Source organism: Brienomyrus brachyistius, chromosome 17 (assembly GCF_023856365.1).
Source record: "Brienomyrus brachyistius isolate T26 chromosome 17, BBRACH_0.4, whole genome shotgun sequence".
In the NCBI taxonomy this organism is placed as follows: Eukaryota; Metazoa; Chordata; class Actinopteri; order Osteoglossiformes; family Mormyridae; genus Brienomyrus; species Brienomyrus brachyistius.
Genome location: NC_064549.1, coordinates 17985268 through 18005968, shown reverse-complemented (window position 1 = coordinate 18005968; position 20701 = coordinate 17985268). Strand labels below are relative to the sequence as shown.

Genomic DNA, 20701 nt, shown 5'->3' with positions numbered 1-20701 from the left:
CACAGCAGTTTTCTTTATCATAGTCACAGATGTCAAGATGTTGCAGTTAGATTCTTTTATCTCATGTCACCACCTTCTCAGCGGACATGTGCCAAAAAATATTATTTTTGACCATTATTAAGGTAAAAAAAACTCACATGTACATTTGAATACTAAATGTTTATTTTTCTACTATTGTGTTATTTTCTGTTACTTTTTATTTTTTGCTGTTAATCACCATCTGCTGCATTTATCTGGTAACATGGTCTGCAGGACATGGTGGTGCAGTGGTTAGTACTGTTGCCTCACACCTCTGGGACCTGGGTTTGAGTCTCCGCCTGGGTCACATGTGTGTGGAGTTTGCATGTTCTCCCCATGTCATCGTGGGGTTTCTTCCGGGTACTCCGGTTTCCCCCCACAGTCCAAAATGCTGAAATTCCCCTCCATGCTGAGGCTAATTGGAGTTACTAAATTACCCGTAGGTGTGCATGCGTGGGTGAATGGTGTGTCCTGCAATGGCCTGGCCCCCCATCCTGGGTTGTTCCCTGCCTCGTGCCCATTGCTTCCGGGATAGGCTCCGGACCCCCGCGACCCAGTAGGATAAGCGGTTTGGAAAATGGATGGTCTGCAGGATGCATGAGAGCAGGAGTAATATTATACTGAGCACAAATGACAACAGAAGTACTTGAAATATATAGTCAGATATGACACTTAAGTCTCACAATCCATCAGTCGTCAGGTTTTTGTTTCTTACAGAACTTATATGACCTGAAACTGTGATACAAGCTATTAACCACTTGAGAAGCTTGAAAACCATATGCATTTCTACCTTTATTTACATTTTGTTTTACTAAAACAGTTCTGTTGTGCATAGTTACATCCTTTCATTCCATTTCTATTTCTATTTCATTCCTTCCATTGTTGCAATGTACCAAGTCATAACAGAAATCTACCTGAAGTGTAACAGACTGTGACAAACTGGTTGTGCTCCATAACAGGAATTTTATGTACTAGAAAATGAACTATTCAGACGTGAAATCTATGATTAACTAAATGATGTTTAATCATTTAGTTGAGGAGAGTCACACAGAAGAATGTTTGTCATAATGTTATTCCTCTTTAGAACTACAGTTTTCATTAAATATTGTCAAATAACAGAGTATCAAACATTACACATGTATGCAAAGCTGCCTACAAAGAAGAGTATTAGTGCCACATCACCTGACCTAAATACAGTAGAAATGGTCTGGGAGGAGTCTGACCAGAGAATGAAAGAAAAGTGGCCAGTAAGTGCTCAGTATATATATGGGACCTCCTTCAAGACACCTGGAAAACCATCCCAGGCCACCTCATGCAATTGGTGTAGAGAAGACAGTATAGTCAGTCTGAAGCAATTAAGGTTAAGGACCTTGCTCGAGGGCTCGATGATGGGATCACTCTGTCAACCCAGGAATTTGAATGAGCAACTTTTGAGTCCCAGCACACAAAGCTGCTCTCCCCACAACAAATGAATCTTTTTGTTTAATAGTTTTTGGCAATACATAATTCCATGCATGTTATGTTATAGTTTTTATATCTTTATTCTAATATGTAAATAGTACAAATATAACTTTATATGGATAGATGTGCCCACACTTTGGCCATGTTCTAGTACACTGGATACTGTATACCCAACTCGCCACAGACATTCCTACAGTTGACATATACCCTTTAAAGCAAGATTTCGGCCACATGCCCAACATTCTGGAGAAGATAATTGCTGCTCAACTTCAGTCATACTTGGAGACCAACCCAATTACGCCTTTACTGAGCCGAACCTTCTGCAGTGGAAAATTGAAGTGAGCTGGAACTGTGCTGCAACAAGTCTTTCTTTGAGGTATGGGATGGGTATAGAACCTGTATGCAATTAAGGGGCTTGCTTCGAGGGCACACAGACATGTGACCGTTCTGCCAAGGCTGGGACACGAATCAGCAATCTTCTGATCACAGGCGCAGAGACTTAGCCCACAGAACCACTCACACTAAGCAAGCCATACTGTGTCCAAGCACATTTGATCCCCAAAGTCCAGTCTGTTTCACTAGTGTGATCTTGCTGTACCGGGCCTGGGCACTGCACACTTAACTATGCCAAGGGCCCGCTTGAGGAACATGATGCACATCTAGTATGATTGCTAACTGTGCCTACCAAAAATACAGATTTGGTAGTGATAAACATTTCAGAAAAATGAAAGGATCACTTTGGTGTACGGCAGAGGTGAAGTGTTTGCTGGAAATTTGGGCTCTGCAGCATACACTGCAGTTTGCAGTGTTAGGTGGCTGGGATGAGGATCAGCGCCTCCAAGTGTGAGGCCATGGTTTTTGACTGGAAAAGGGTGGATTGCCCTCTCCTGGTGGGGGATGCCTCAAACAGAGCAGTTCAAGCATCTCGGGGTCTTGTTCACAAATGAGGGAGTGGGAGATTGACAGACACATCAGTGCAGCAATGCAGACAATGCATCATTCTCTTTAAGTGAAGAAGGGGGGAATCCGGAGTATACAGAATAAACCCAATGACAATATGCAAACTCCAAACATGGTATACTTGAACCCAGATCCCAGGCATGTAAGGCATCAGTGCTAACCACTGCACAACCATGCCACCTATTATTGTTGTTGTTGTTCTTGTTGTTGTGCGCTAATTCCTGCTAACACGTCGGTAAGGATCATGGAGTTATGCAAGCATTAAACACTAGCAGAATTAGCATTTTCTTGCATAAATTTGCATTACAAATCCATTCTGTTCAGCTGTTCTAGAGTACTTTTTTAAGTAATTTTTTAAAATTTTAAATGCATCAATACAGCATAATGTGCAATACTACTATTAATGAATAATGTACAGAATACACGCTTTTTCCTTCAGATAACACACTAGCAGAACTCTGGTATCTCCGTGCAATTTGATTGACCAGGTGGTATTAACACAATCAGCTTACTTGCTAGTAAACAGGGTCATGTCAGAAGTAGTGGGCTTATGGATTGTAATGTGGTTATGCCTTGGGCACGGCTTGCATTCTTTAAAATGGAAAACCTCCAATTCGTGGTGTGATTTGGGTACGGCTCAGTTCTTGTTGGCAGTAGAAAAGCATCATTAGACGCAGCAAACTCACATACCAAACACAAACAATTGTGTTTTGGTGAGGGTGTGAGTTATTTTAATAAAAGAGTTGACAGATATTTTCAAATGGAAGCTGGTCTCTTGATTAACAGTCTAACAGTTTAATACTAGAAGCAGGCAGGGAAGTCAACGATTCACATAACACTATTGGTTACATACTAACAAAACACATCTACAGGCGACAGACATCTGATTAGTTGGTCCCGCCTCTTCCAGTTGCTTGGACCCACCTCATCTACAATCTGATTGGACCCTGCACAGACGGTGTATCGAAATGGTGATCACCTCAGTGATTATGGCTTATACAACGTTGTATTGCTAAAACAACGTTGATTCCATACAGACCAACCATCTCCGGTTCTTGCAGATACCTTCAGCCCATCTCTGGACTAGTGCACTGTTCCTGTTTGTTTCAAGACCCCTACTATCATCCCAATACCTAAAAGACTGAAGTTCACTGGTGTTGTGTTTGCAAGATGTTTGTGTCCAGTTGGACTTCATCTGCGAGCGATATGTTAGTGGACTCATTCATGGTCAAGGTTCGGGACCTCGAGGAGCAACTGGCTCTCATCTAACACAACAAGGAGTTAGAGGAGAGAGTTAATATGCCCTTTAGGGAGACTGTGTGTATGTCACAAGTGGGGAGGGCGGAGAATGAAGAACAGATAGGTCGAGAGAGCTGGGTGAACGTAGGTCATAGACGTAGAAAAGGGCATGCACAGTTCACAAAGGCGGCATCACCTGAAGTGACTGTGTCTAACCGCATTCAGTTGCTTCCAGCTTTAGAGCCGGAAGAGACTGGGGAGGCAGGAGGGTCCTTGGGCACCGAGGAGCCCCCTCCCCCCAGGAAGAGGGAGGTTGTGATAGTAGGGGATTCAGTTATTAGAGGTGTAGATAGTTATGTGTGCCCCCGTGATAGAGGGTCCCATACGGTGTCTTGCCTGCCTGGTGCCCAAATGGGTGACCTTCCGAATTGTGTGGACAGGCTTTTGGCCCCCAGCCGGGGTGGATCCAGTGGTCGTGGTGCATGTTAGCACCAATGACATAGGAAAGGGCAAGAGGGATGTTCTGCAGGGTAAATTTACAGAAGTCGCGGATAAGCTTAAAAGTAGAACATCCACGGTGGTATTCTCTGGAATACTTCCCGTGCCACGTGCAAGCCAGGCTAAGTTAGCTAAGATAAGGGGATTAAATGCATGGCTAAAATGGTGGTGTAGGAAATAGGGGTTTAGGTTTATGGGGCACTGGAAGACATTCTGGAACATTTGGGACCTGTTCAAGCCGGACGGGTTGCATCTGAACCAGAAGGGAACCAGTGTGTTGGGGAGGCGTATGTGTAGAGTACTTGAGGAATGTTTAAACTAGGGACTGGGGGGGCAGGGAAATTAGTTAAGAATATAGGTGGGGAGAGACGGAAAGCCCCAATTAATATTGAAAGTGGGCACTGTAAAAGGCCTACCCTTTGCTGTCTGCATTTAAATGCTAGGAGTATTAGAAACAAAATTCATGATTTAGAGGCTTTAATATCATCAAACACTTACGACATTAAAGGAATAACTGAAACATGGATGAGTGAATGGATGGTGAAGAATTTAATATGGATGGTTATATGTTGTTCCATAGAGACCGGACAGGCAAGAAGGGAGGTGGTGTTGCAGTACATGTAAAGGAAAACTTGCAGGCAAGGGAGCTCACTGATAAAAATAAAAATACAGAAGCTGTATGGATAAAAGTAGATGCTAAAAACTCAAATGGCCTAATTGTCTGGGTTTGTTATAGAGCATCTAATGTAGCTGCAGAGGAGAGCAGAATGTTATATGACGATATCAGGATTATGAGTAATGAAAATGATGTGGTGGTTATGGGTGATTTTAATTTACCTGGGATTCAGTGGGACACAGTCTCTGGCTCTTCTGTAAATGAACTTGAGATGGTGGAATAAGTACAGGATTGTTTTTTTACTCAGTTTGTTAATACCCCTACCAGGGGAGAAGCCCTTCTTGATCTTGTTTTAACCAGGACAGGATTGGAAAATTAGAGGTTTTAGAACCACTGGATGGTGGTGATCATAGCATGGTTAAATTCTAGGTTAATTTTAGTGTCCGAAGAGCAAAGTCCAGAACAGAAGTATACAATATTAGGAAGGCTAACATTAATGGTATCAGACTGAAACTAGAAACTGTAAACTGGATGGAGTTAAATAGCAAAACGATTGAACGGGCATGGGAATTTTTTAAAAGCACATTGTTGCAAGTGCAAGAGGACTTTATACCTGTTTCCAGCAAAACGAAATCTAGGAAACTGCAACTAAAGTGGTTTACTACGGGAATTAAGAATACAGTTCCACAAATGGAAATTAACTAATGATGTCAAAATAAAGCAGGAATATCTAAGTCTACAGGTTGAGTTAAAAAATAACAGACTCACTAAGAGGAATGTAGAGAGGAAGATTGCATTGGAGGCTATGTATGACATGAAAAGTTTCTTCCACTATTTTAACTCCAAAAGAGCACTAAAAGCTGAAATCACTAATCCGCAGGATAGTAAGGGCCTTATAATTGAAAATGAAATTGATATAGTAAATGAGTTTCATGATTATTTTACATGGGTGTTCACAGTAGAGAACACAAGTAACTTACCACCATTTTTAACAAATAAAGCATTGTCTACATCCTTCCTGGATGGAGAGAGAGGAGGAGCTCAAACGGGACCCCTCAGGGATCTCCCTGATGACCCCAGTGGACCCCTCTGGGGGGAGTGACTCCTCCACTACTGCCCCAATGCAGTGGATCCCGACCAGGTCCCCACCTTTCGATGTCTCAAAAGGGGAGAGGACACATGTGCAGGGGCTGACTCCCACCCACCCTGCCCCCTAGCTCGCCTTGGCCGGGGCTCAGGGAGCGCCTGCTGGTCCTCCAGCTCCTGTTCAGCGGTCATCTGCCGGTCCCCCTCCGAGGGCTCATCAGCCACCTTCAATCCGGCCTCCGACGCCTCGCCGGTCACCTGTGGGTTCCCCCGCTTCGACTCGTCGGTCGCCTGTGGGTCCCCCCACTCCGGCTCGTCAGTGGATGGCACCTTCGCCTGTTGTGGCTGCGCCGTCGCCTGCTGCGGCTTCCCCTCCCTCCTTACCTTCGCCAGGGTCCCCTTCATTTTCCTCCTCACCTCCCCTGATGCCCCCTCCGACTACCTCCTCGCCTTCTCCACCTGTCCCTCCACCTACCTCCTCACTCCCTACGAGGTCCCCTTCGGCTCCGGCCTCCCGGTCACCTGCGGCCCCTCCGGCTGCAACCCCTCGCCCGCTGTGGTTCCCTCGGGCTCGCCATTATCCTCTGTCCTTTTCCTTGCAGCCTCCTGTGTTTGCTCCTCGTCCCTCTGTGTCTCCTATGTTCACTCCTGGTCCTTTTGTTCCTCCGGTTGGTGTTCCTCCTGTGTCTCATTTTCTGATTTATCTGTCTGCGTTTCCTGCTTTGTGACAGGTTTTGTCCATGTGCCTGTTCTGTGTGTCCGTCCAGTTCCCGGTCTCCCGTTGTTTGTTTTGCTTTTGTCTTCCAGGTCCCGTGTTTCCGGTCCCGTCTCGCCTTTGGGGGGGGGGGGGGGGGGGGGTTCTGTCATGACCTGCTTATCTGGTCCTCTCGTGTGCCACACCCCCTCATTAACCCTGTGTGGAATCCCTACGTTCACCAGCTGTTCCGCGTTTCCTGTCTTCAGTCTTGTGTATTTAGTTTGCGTTCAAGTCTGTTTGCCCAGTCCTGTCATTGGCGTCTCTTGCTGTTGGTATCTGTTTCTGTCAAAAAACCCTCATTCCCGACTCTCCGTTTCCCGGATCCTTGACTCCTTGCTCCCTGCCTGTTAGTCTTGCACATGATGTCACATCCATGCAGGGAGCAGAAATATAAAGTACAGATATTTTATGGGTTTCACTGAAATAATGGTAGCTGATTATGAGAAAGACCTCAGTGTGTATGTTGATATTTCCATGTCCCAATCTCGCCAATGTGGGGAAGCAATAAAAAAGGCCAATATGATGTTGGGTTACATCTCTAGGCGTCAAGGGAAGTGATGCTACAATTATATAATTCCTTGGTAAGACCCCACCTAGAATATTATGTGCAGGTTTGGTCACCATTCCTTAAGAAGGACATTGCTGCCTTGGAAAAGGTGCAACGTAGGGCTATGAGAATTTTTCCTGGTCTTAGAGGAATGTCTTATGAGGAGCGGTTAGCTGAGCAGAATCTGTTCAGCTTCAAGCAAAGGGGGGACATGATCCAGGTATATAAGATTCTAATAGGTCTGGATGCTCTTCAGCTAAATGGCTATTTCAATATTAGTTTAAATACTAGCACTTGTGGCCATAAGTGGAAATTGGTGGGAGAACATTTTAAAATGAATTTGAGGAAGCACTTCTTTACACAGCATGTAGTTGGAGTATGGAATTATCGTCCTGCTAGTGTAGCACAAGCTAAAACCCTGTGTTCCTTTAAATCAGACCTAGATAATATTTTAACAATTCTGAGCTATTAGTTAAGTTTTCTCCAAACAAGCTTGATGGGCCAAATGGCCTCTCGTTTGTAAATTTATGTTCTTATCTGTTGTAATGAAGACCTTTGAATGCATTATTCTGAAGTTCCTCAAGAATGCTATCCAAGACTTTCTTGACCCCTTGCAGTTTGTTTAGAGATCCAACAAGTCAATAGATGACACAGTTAATCTAGTCCTGAACTTCATCTACCAATATCTTGATATTCCAGGGGCATACGTGAGGAACTTGTCGACTTCAGCTCTGCCTTTAATATGATTATCCCAGAGCTGCTGTACAAGAAAGTCCGTGGATAAAAAACTAGCCAAACACATATCCAGCCCCTTAACCCTTCTCTCCCTACTATTCCTTCGCCTGTACACAGATGAGTACTCTGGTGACCTGTTTATCAAACTCCACAAGTTTGTGGATGACACCACTCTAATAGGCCTCATCTCAAATGACTACAATTCTACATATAGATGAAATATAGCTTTACTATCACATTGGTGCAGCCATAACAACCAGGACCTCAATATTCAAAAAACAACGACCTGCTCATCTTCCACTACAATTAAATGGCTTTTTCTTCGACACTTTAAAGTTCTTGGATACTGTGCTGTTGCAGAACCTTGAGAACATTACATGCACCATTAAGAAAGCTCACCACAGGATATTCCTCCTGCACCAGCTGTAGAAATTCAACCGTTCACGGGCAAGTTGATACTGACCTCATCTCTGCCTTTACTCAATGTATACAGTAACATTACTATAACACCACAGTTTCCCAACTCACTGCAGAATTAAATGCACACCTTGACTCTCTTGTTTCCACCAAAACTGTTTATCAGGAGCAACACAGGGCCAATATTCATGGTTGGGCTGCTATAGCCAAACCTTCGGCCACATGTGCTAATGTCAAACATCAGTTTCAGTTGTGCCAGCCAGTGCAAATTTTGGGCTGCGGACAATATGAAACATGTATTGTTCTCCAATGAGTCCACCTTACTGTCTTTCCCACATCCAGGAGAGTTACAGTTTGGAGAGGCTCCAGAGAGGTTTACTACCCGGACTGCTGCGTACCTAGAGTGTAGCACAGGGGTGGATCAGTGATGGTTTGCATTGCAATATTATGACATTCCCTAGGCCCACTACTTGTTCTAGATGGGTGCATCACTGGCAAGGACTTCTGAACCATTGTGGAGGACCATGTATCTGTTATTCCAAAGACAAATTGGTGCTTTACTGGCTGCAAAAGAAGGCCCTATACTATCATTGTAATAAATAATTGTGGTCAGAGTTCATTGTCCAACCCCTGTTTATACCACTGAGCCTCCAAGAAACATATCTCACTATAACAAGAAAATGGGGAAATTTTATGCTTGCCATGGCAGCAGAAATAAGCTGCAATAAAAAAAAATGTTTTGCTTTAGCATAAGAGAATATTTTGATGCAAATGTAAAAACTATACAATCACAATATTGCTTACAACTCCCATATCTCTGCGGAATGTAATGTTTTTTGGTAGGTAACCATTGCCGTGACAAGCACTGCAGTTTGAGCACTGATGTACAGTTGGATCAAGTTAAGCTGTGGCTAGGTATTATGCACATAAACGTATTAATATGTACTTTCTGCAATTAATGCTTCATATACCACATTGCATGAAATCGACGGCAAGGTTTTTTCTGTTTACAACAACACGACAAGTGTTAGTACAGCAGACTTTCAAGGATTGCGCAGTGATAAAAAATCTTGGAACAATTTGTTAAAAACCCAGAAAGTTTTACCTGTATAATTCAGAAAACCAAATTCAGTAAGATATATCTTTGTATGTTTTACCTCAATCAGCTGATTTTCAGGAAATCTTGGCATTCAACATTAAAATCAGGTAATGAATTTTGACTGAACCATAATACTGGGTCCTGCTGGATTGTAACAGTTATGAAAGTTTGATAAGTCCATTAATTTTGGCAGAGCCTTTGGATAGAAGGTGGATGTGGAGTGGAGGGGGAATACAGCACAAAAAGAGTATTATCTTTTTTCTCTGTCCTCTTCTTTTCAAAATAAACATGCCCTGCTGGAAGTATTTTAGACTTGCTACTCCAGCAGGAAATGCGAAGGCCACAGCTGAAAGACTGACTCATTCTAAGGTTGAGCATTAACTGCAGCAGAGAAATGCAAACAGTGAGGTAGGGCCCTGTCTTGTCATCAAGTTGCTGCGAAATATGCAAAATCCACTCCGGAAAAGCAAATTTTTCGAACTATAACATAACCATTACAACTCAATAAAAATGGTTAACAAAACTTATAGAATCTCCTTTATGCAAGCGTACTTGCATAAATAGATGTGGCAGTATCCATGGCAATGGCCATTTACTGAGGGTGGATGAGAAGTTCAGCGTCTGATTCATTCAGGCATTCACACTGGGCATTGAAACTAATGGCCAGCTCCAACAAAAGAGTGAAAACAGAAGTGCTTGGGGATTATTAAGGAGGGAGTTATGCTACGTAGTTAGAGATCAATAAATCAACCAATGGCGAGTGAGTTTAGTCAAACTCCGCCCACAGCTAATCATGCAGGCCTCTGGCCCAAAGAGGATTGAACAAATTGTTATTAACGCAACCACTGGCACTTTCACTTCACACAGCTTGAGAAGTCTGAGGAGCTGAATTAAAGAAAACAGTTTACTGTTCTCAAGTCACAAACATACCACAGTTAGCCACAGAGTAGTTACTGCTGGGCACTGAAATTCTTTTCTAGTGTGTTTCTGTGACTTGCCAATATGCCAGTTCCCCTACAATCCCACATTCAACTGCCATACTTACACCCACATTCCATTCCTAGCTCCTCACATGCCAAACACAGCACATGTGGGTCTCCTCTTGTGTCAAAATGTTTACACTACAGGCACAATTTCTATTTCAGAAGGACAGACTACAATTATAGGGCGTATTTACCTTGCTATTTTAATTTCACAATCATATTTACTTCCTTTCCAAAGGAAACTGCTACAAAGAACAAGCTCACAGAAACTCAAAATCAATCTAAGATGATTCTGTAATAAATACATAGTCCAGTGCCTCATGACAACCACACATGCCAGATTTAAATAGTATTTAATGGCAATTTAAGAAACAAGATTTTGAAATCAGGAACCACAGAGTACACAATTTAGCCAACAAGATTAACCCACTTATCACAGTTTACCTTGTTGGATTTCATGGAGTTAAACCAGGCAGCAATTAATGACCCAGAAGAATCCCATCTATGGTGGGTTTTGAAGCATTTTTGACCATCACTAGTACAGTCTGGCTAAGTGTATAGTGTTGGCACTATTGCAACTAAATAATACTAGAGGTACCCTATACACAATCTCCTCACTTCCTCCTCTTTATTAAAAGCTAAACTTTGTTTGACTTGTCTCAGTGTAATCAGGTACCACCAAATCTCTGTCTCGGCTGTTCTTTCAGGGGCCACCACTGACTAGGACAACAGGCTCATGATTGTCACTGAGAAGAAAAGTGGCAATACTGGACATTCAACTTGGTGAAGTGGGCTGTATAGAATGATTGATAATTTGTTATTCCTTATATATTCTGAATAATAAAAAAAACAGTTTTTTATTATAATTTCAGGTTGATGGTGAAGAGAGAAAATTATGCTCATCGATAATCAAGTGTTTTCCTTTTATTTTTGTTTGTGAAAGTCAAATGTAACATTTTCTCTATAAGTACTTTTACTTGCAAAAGAAAACTTCTGAATTCGTTTTTAGAAGTCTGCTCAACTTTTTTGCTTAAAATTATGTCCGGGAATAGTTGCCTACTAATTCTGCAAATGGTGTAATGGTAACAACATTGTCTTTTATTATGAAGGACATTTTCCCAAGCATTTCCACATTTTTGACACTTTTGCTGAACCATTATGTTGACAGTTTTATTGTGTGATTTTGCTGTTTTTGTGGATGGATGGATGGATGGATGGATGGATGGATGGATGGATGGATGGACGGACGGATGGATGGATGTCCCAGGGCTGGACAAAGTTTACAAACATATTCATTTTGAATCACTCATTCAACTTGAGTCTTATTATCAATCACAATAAAACACAGACATCTGTGTTCTCTCCCCCTCAGAGACTCAATGCCTGACTCTGCACCCAGTCAATGCCCAGTTTGTCACAATTATTCTCACTCCTGCTTGTTGCTCTTGCTACATCCACGACTCTTCTATATCCAAATAAAGTCACTATTCCTTCCCATCATCCCTGAGTCATATGGTTCTAACTACTTTCCACCCGGAGCAAGTCTTACAGTCTTGTCTTGCATAGACGTATAAAAATGATATTGTTGTAATTTCATGTTCATGTAATACTTTCATAAACTCCAGTATTCCTCCATAGTTAGACTCTAGCAGTACCTTATAGCCCACGTGAGTCCGAGTCTTCATCAGTGGTGTAGTGGAGCGCAATTCAATAGCCTCCGGCTCATGGAATATCACCGTTGGCAACGTCTCCTTCTTCAAAGTAAGCACGTTGAGCTTGGTCTTCAGCATTGTCTGGAAGTGCTGGAATGCAGAAAGTCATTTTGAAACTGTTACCTGTAACCTAGTTGTATGTAAAAAAAAAACAAAAACATTTTTACTCTTATTTTATACACAGCTCCCTGAAACACTACAAGATTGTTTTCTTTTTGAAAACCTCACCAGAATCCACATACTCACTTATCATTAGGTATTATGTAACAGAATAGAATAGATGGACAGGGATACTCAGCTTGGACACTCTAGCTCCACTTCTCAAAAGAAAATTTGAATTTGCAATGATTTAAGTCAGAACTGCTGAATTCCACATTCAGATTATTATCACTAACTAATCATCATGTACTTCAGTCCATCCATCCATTTTCCAAACCGCTTATCCTACTGGGTCACGGGGGGTCCGGAGCCTATCCCGGAAGCAATGGGCACAAGGCAGGGAACAACCCAGGATGGGTGGCCAGCCCATCGCAGGGCACACACACAACATTCACTCACACATGCACACCTACAGGCAATTTAGCAAGTCCAATTAGCCTCAGCATGTTTTTGAACCGTGGGGGGAAACCGGAGTACCCGGAGGAAACCCCATGATGACATGGGGAGAACACACAAACTCCGCACACGTGTGACCCAGGCGGAGACTTGAACCTGGGTCACAGAGGTGTGAGGCAACAGTGCTAACCACTGCACCAACATGCCACCCCTCTTTTGGACTTCCAAGAGCATTTTATCATATTCATCACTGCATGACAAACGTTCTGAAAACCCAAGCTCTAACCAACACCAGCAAATGACTTTGATCTGTGTTACAAAATTCTAGAATGGGCTTGGGATAGTGGGTCATTAAGACTCATCTCCCATTTTGACTTCCACATGCACGGTCTTCTGTCTTCCATCTGTGATGCACATTTCACTGCTGGCCAGGTCATTATTTCCCTTGGATGTGAAAGAACCCCCCCAAGAATGTGATCCACATTTTCTTCCAGCACGACATAGCAGTGATGTCTTTACATAAGACAGGTATTCTAAAGTGAAAATACTCCCACAGCAAGATAGGAGAGACAGCAGTAATACACATGCCAAGCAACGATATGGCCACTATGCATCCAGCATCTTTGTACCAGTTCCAGTCTCCCTCAGACAGGCACGGATGCTAATACTGGGGATTCAACAGATTACAAATGTGTTATCACTCTACAGAAGTAAAACTATTAGAAAACTATTAGGCCTTAGGATGGATGCTAGTATTCGTGTAGCCTCATCAGCATTTCATTATTTGCTGTCCAGCATATTCAGCTGAAGAATTTAGGTTCACAATTTGACATACATATACATACCAGTGTAGTAACACTTCCAGAACCATTGACGAGCAGTGCATTCTGGGACACATTCTGCTCACCACCATTGTACTGAGCTGTGATTTTTTTTTTTTGCACTGTGGACTGTTAGCTTTAACGAGTCTGCCGATTATCCTCTGGCCTCCCTTACTAATATGGTGCATTCGGAAACACAAGTTGCCAATGTACAGTAGTATGTTAAAATCCCAGGAGGCTTCTGAGATTCTGGAACCAACAGATATGAGACCGACAATCACATCATATTTGAAATCACTTGGATCAAGTTAAGGCTTTGTCGCATAGTACCTGAATCTATTTAATCTGTCTGCAGTCAAATGATTTGCTGCTTGAGAGCATGGGCTGTTTACCTTAACAAGCAGGTGTACATAATAATGAGGCCAGAGAGTGGGCAGACACACACACTGTGTTTTTTGAGGGTCTTATTGCAGTGTTGGTAAGTCTTTTAAAGCATTTTTTATATGAATGTGTGAATTTAGTGCATTTGTTTGCAAGTATATGTGCATACGTGTCAGTTGCTCAGTGGGAGCTTATGTTTGAATCAATGTGTGTCAGTCTGTGATGAGAACCATCTTTTGCCCCAGCTGTGAAGTTTTAACAGAGCACAAATGTTGACTTTCACTTCCAGCTTTGGGTGCACTCCAGTGGTAGGAGGCTGTCTAGTCACTCACAGTCAAAATTCCTCTGTAATACACCAGCAGACATCTGGAAAACTCACAATCATCATGTACTCTCACTTACGGGCATACTCACAATCTTATTATAAACTAATAACAATATTAACATACACTCTTACTTACTGGCATAATAACCATATTAACATACACTCTCACTTACTGGCATAATAACCATATTAACATACACTCTCACTCACAGGCATAATCACAATCTTATCACACACTCTCACTCACAGACATAATCACAATCTTATCACACACTCTCACTCACAGGCATAATCACCATATTAACATACACTCTCACTTACAGGCATAATCACCATATTAACATACACTCTCACTTACTGGCATAATCACCATATTAACATACACTCTTACTTACTGGCATAATAACCATATTAACATACACTCTCACTTACTGGCATAATAACCATATTAACATACACTCTCACTCACAGGCATAATCACAATCTTATCACACACTCTCACTCACAGACATAATCACAATCTTATCACACACTCTCACTCACAGGCATAATCACCATATTAACATACACTCTCACTTACAGGCATAATCACCATATTAACATACACTCTCACTTACTGGCATAATCACCATATTAACATACACTCTTACTTACTGGCATAATAACCATATTAACATACACTCTCACTTACTGGCATAATAACCATATTAACATACACTCTCACTTGCTGGCATAATAACCATATTAACATACACTCTCACTCACAGGCATAATCACAATCTTATCACACACTCTCACTCACAGACATAATCACAATCTTATCACACACTCTCACTCACAGGCATAATCACCATATTAACATACACTCTCACTTACAGGCATAATCACCATATTAACATACACTCTCACTTACAGGCATAATCACCATATTAACATACACTCTTACTTACTGGCATAATAACCATATTAACATACACTCTCACTTACAGGCATAATCACCATATTAACATACACTCTCACTTACTGGCATAATTACCATATTAACATACACTCTCACTTACTGGCATAAACACGATATTAACATACACTCTTACTTACTGACATAAGTGAGAGGGACATTCTTTTGTCTTAAACATGCTCAGTGCAACAAGAGGAATAAAGATGAGACAGTAAAGATCTTAAAAAGAACAGTAGTAACAGTGTAAAACAGAATAACAAAATAAGTCTAACAAAGTAACAAATAACTATAATAGATATAATAAAATATCAGACTATAAGTGCAAGTGGTTATGAAAAGTTACTTATTCATGGCACAAACACTGTTACTTTTCATAACCACTTGCAATAATTATCTGTTATTTTATTACATTTGTTATAGGTATTTGTTACTTTGTTAGATTTATTTTGTTATTCTGTTTTGCACTATTACTTCTGTTAAGTATTACTACTAATCTTATCATATACTCTCACTCACAGGCTTACTCACAGTCTTATACTGTACACTCTCACTCATGGGCATACTCACAGTCTTATCACACATTCTTACTCATACGCATATTCACGCTTATACAGTGACTCACACGGGGGTTAGATTAAAAATTGCATAAAGCCACTAAACTGATGCTGGAATTCTCAAAGACAACCTTTTAACAGGTCATCATGATCTTGGATTGCTATTTTTCCATTCTGCCCAGTCTGTAGAAGAGTAAGGAAAACAACATTTAGCACCTTTCAATTGACATAAATGCCATTTTACAATATTTGAAGTACATGCAACAAACAAAAATGCATCTATTGAATCTATGGACTGATGGGCCTGTTCTGCATATGGTAATCCCCATGTGAAACAATCTGATCCAAGTCATCCAGATTTGAACAATACAGATGTGAATTGAGAGCCTATCAAAGATATGAGTTGATGAACCCTTAAACTTCCCCAAGTTCATTTCAGACATAGAACACTGACTAGTGACTTTTTATTTTGTCAACATCTATGTAGTGGGCTCAGCAAATATATCAGTTGCCTGTTAAAATCATCTGATATTATGATTTCAAAAAGGAACATGCCAATCAATCATGTCAGATGATTTATGATGAGTAAAGAAACCCTGTTGCTGGAGACAATAATACAATTCCTGCATAATGAATTAATGTTTTTAGCGTGGAATTATTGATCAGTGTTACAGGTCAACGTTGCGCTGAACTATATCAGAATGCACATGTATATGGTATCAAGGGAAAGTTCTTTTCTCGTTTCATTTACAAGAGTAATCAGTGTTTGACTGTATTTTCACCTAAATAACAAAGAAAACCTCACATCTACAAAAACATACAAAGGCATTACTTTTTCTTACACATAATAGCTGAAAAGGAGAGGGGGACATTACACTATAACTAGCTACCTAACTAAGCTAATAACAAGAAGCAAAGGAGTTCCATGTTCTATCATCTTAAATGGAGATCAATTAACACAATCAATCAACAGTGTAAATCAATTACAATGGGGCCCCCATATGCACAGTTTCAGTAACAATGGTTTCAGTTATCTTAAAAAAAACGGGAAAATTCCAGAAATCAATGGTTCATTAGTTTCACACTGCATGCCAGCAAGTACAAATCCACTAGATCGCTATTACATTTTATGTACATGAACATAAGACAATATATTTTCTTTGTAAAATGCATAACAATATCTTTTACATTGTTCCTTTGTGCTTTGAGGCATATAAAACCATGATTTTATTGCTCTGTCATACCATACACAAGAAATCTTTTCATTGCTGTATCTTCCCTTGAATATTAGGCTAAAATGTCAGAATCCCAGAGTACAGTAACGTTCAATATACAGTACTGTATAATAATGTACAAAAACTTTATTATTACTATATTTAATGTTGGTAATGTCTTACTCTGTGTAATTTATCAATTAACTTTATCATATGTATCATTTTATATGAAACAGCCCCATTGAAAAATACAATGGCAAAAACCACCAGACACTCCTCATGGTTTAATGATCACAGAAGCTCTTGCAAACAGGAGTGCCACAGATTGGAGCACAAATGGAAATTCACGGGCTTAGAAGTGTTCAAGTTGGCATGGTCTGACAGCCTGCGGCAATACAAGCAAGCCCTTTGTAGGGCACGTTCAGCCTATTATTGTAACCGTATTGATTGCAATAGAAATAACACATCCTACATTTTTAAAACAACAGCTCATCTAACAAATAAGATTGAATCTCTGCTACCGAGTAATTTCAGTAGCCAATATTTCATGAATTTCTTTAATGACAAAAAACATTAGACTTCAAACATATTCAAATGTGTCACAATTAACTTCAATGCAAATGGAATGTTGTTAATGTTTTTGAATTAATTAATAAACAAGAGCTAAAATCTATTAAGACTGATTAAGATCAAACCAACCCCTTGTCCACTGGACCCAATTCCCCCTAAAAGTCTTACAGAATCCCTGGGAGATCTGGCAAGACATATAACTGCCATAATGAATCCATCCCTGTTATCAGGTGATGTTCCTCACCAACTTAAAGTAGCAGTAATCTTCCACTACTGAAGAAGTCAAGTTTGGATCCAAAGGAGCTCGGCAATTAGAGACCTATCTCTAACGTACCATTTTTGTCAAAAGTTCTGGAGAAGATAGTTGCTGCTCAACTTCACTCATACTTGGAAAGACACAACATACTGGATTGTTTCCAGCCGGGCTTCTGCCCAAAACACAACACTGAAACTGCCTTCATGAAAGTTGTAAATGGCATTAAAATGACATTTATTGTCACCTTAGTTAATTGCTTTAACGAAGTCAAGGCCTGGATGGTGGAAAATGTCTTGTCACTAAATTTTCAGAAAACCGAGGTTCTGTTGTTTGGAGGCAGGTCTGCAGATAGAAATTTTAAAATTTCTCTTCTTTCTACTCCAAAGGGCTGAACTTTTCCCTCAGCAATTCAGCCCGTAACCTAGGTGTCATCTTAGATACAAGCCTTTCATTCAAATCACATGTAAGTGCAGTATTGAAGGCGTGCTTCCTACAGCTATAGGATAACAGACTTATTGCTGGACTTTGTCTTGATCCTTAATCACAGCTTACACTTAGCTTTTAGCAGGCAAGTCCACTCTTTTCTGTTTTCAGTAATGTCAATATGCCCGGGGGGGTTTTTTCTCCTTACTTGGGTGTTTTCGGTTCCTCTTCTCTGCTGTCATCTGGCTTTCTTTATTTAATTTCTTTCCTTCCCTTTTCCCATTCTGTATCACTATCTCTAATGATGTTTAATGTATCACAAGACATCCATGTAAAGCGCCTTGGGTCGACTCTGTTGTGAAAGGCGTTATATAAAAATAAATGGAATTGAATTGAACATGTATGTACACAAACATCAAGTTATGTATGCGTTCCACATATGATTCACTATTATCTGCTGTGTCAGCCATATGCGATAGGTCTTGGAACATATCAGATGTGGATAGAGGGGGAATGCAGTATACAATACCAGAACGGTATAGAATTACACACAAAGTTATATGTATTGTGAAACAATAGTTTGTGATCAGCTGTGAACTGAAATATTGTATAATTATTCTACAACATTGTATATCACACATAAACTTTAAGAACTTATTTTTGTTTGTGTACATGGTTCATTTTGTAAGGCTGCAGGTCTCAGCTCTGGCATGCCTGCAATGTTCCACCCAGTGTCCCAAGGCAAAGGTCCACCGGCTCCGACACGACTGGACCCAAATCACCAGATCACCACATCAAAAGGGACACCTCACCCCCACTGGGAGGCCAGAACCCTATAGCCAAATTCCAGTGACAAGGCCTGGCTGCCTGAAAACACAGATGCATCCTACACTCGCTAACTCACACTAAAACAGGAGGTATTACCCCAGACAACATTAGGGACACATACACCCATGTTTGGTCTCGTTGAATGGTCACAGTACGACGGGCACAATACTCTCAACCTTAACAAAGTAAGTTCTAACATAAGAGAAATATAGAAACTAAGAGTAAATCCATCAAAGTGGAGGATCTTATCACCTGGTAGACCAAAGGAATTCTCACATTCCTCCTAGAGCAATTCGTTTGGCTGAGGGTCTGAGAATTGATAAGATCGGCAGTTCTCCAGGACATAGACACAAGATCAAAACAGTCCCTAAAATAATCAATCACAATATTTGGTCAGTAAATTTAGTCTTCAAAGACATCCCGTTACTTGGTTTGGAATACTTAAGGAAGAGCTCCAGAGTAGCAAAGGGAGACACTCTGTAATCAGGTCTCCCACATAGTGCTGTGTGAATCTATATCTGTAATCAGATATTTTCTGCAGTTACTCTGTTTCCACTCAACTGAGGTATGTAATTGTTGTATTGTTTTTGAATGGATGGTATAGTTTAGGAATTGTGGCCACATTTTAGAATTACATTAATGTTATACTTGGTTAAATTGATGTGTCTTGTATTAATTGTGAATAGACTGTGTTTTGATTACTTCAAGGCTGTCTGACTTGGCTAACTTCCGCATGTTTTCCGTAGACTGGGTTTATTTCTAACACTCTCTTGTAGTCTCTGACTCGACCCCGTTTCTCCGAGACCCGATGCGACTGCCTAAGTTGAGTTACGGCAAAGTCCGGCTCAACCTCTGAGGCGCGCACACACTCAGTTACGGCAAAGTCCGGCCCAGCCTCTGAGGCACTCTCACACTGAGTTACGGCAAAGTCCGGCTCAGCCTCTGAGGCACGCACACGCTGAGTTATGGCAAAGTCCGGCCCAGCCTCTGAGGCACTCTCACACTGAGTTACGGCAAAGTCCGGCTCAGCCTCTGAGGCACGCACACGCTGAGTTACGGCAATGTCCGGCCCAGCCTCTGAGGCACTCTCACGCTGAGTTACAGAAAAGTCCGGCCCAGCCTCTGAGGCGCGCACACGCTGAGTTAGGGCAAAGACCGGCTCAGCCTCTGAGGCACTCTCACGCTGAGTTACGGCAAAGTCCGGCCCAGCCTCTGAGGCACTCTCACACTGAGTTACGGCAAAGTCCGGCTCAGCCTCTGAGGCGCACACACGCTGAGTTATGGCAAAGTCCGGCTCAGCCTCTGAGGCACTCTCACGCTGAGTTACAGAAAAGTCCGGCTCAGCCTCTGAGGCGCGCACACGCTGAGTTACGGCAAAGTCCGGCCCAGCCTCTGAGGCAATCTCACGCTGAGTTACGGCAAAGACCGGCTCAGCCTCTGAGGCGCGCACACGCTGAGTTACGGCAAAGTCCGGCCCAGCCTCTGAGGCACTCTCACGCTGAGTTACGGCAAAGTCCGGCTCAGCCTCTGAGGCACGCACACGCTGAGTTACGGCAAAGTCCGGCTCAGCCTCTGAGGCACTCTCACGCTGAGTTATGGCAAAGTCCGGCCCAGCCTCTGAGGCAATCTCACGCTGAGTTACGGCAAAGTCCGGCTCAGCCTCTGAGGCACTCTCACACTGAGTTACG

At 41.7% G+C, this 20701-nt stretch overlaps 1 protein-coding gene across 1 annotated transcript in view; it reads right to left on the bottom strand.

Moving 5' to 3' along the window:
* Positions 1–20701, bottom strand: part of pid1 (phosphotyrosine interaction domain containing 1) — a 51436-nt gene that overhangs the window by 18116 nt on the left and 12619 nt on the right. Inside the window, exon 2 of the mRNA XM_048982427.1 lies at positions 12072–12218. Coding sequence (XP_048838384.1) covers positions 12072–12218 — 147 coding nt within the window. The remainder of the gene's footprint in view (positions 1–12071; positions 12219–20701) is intronic.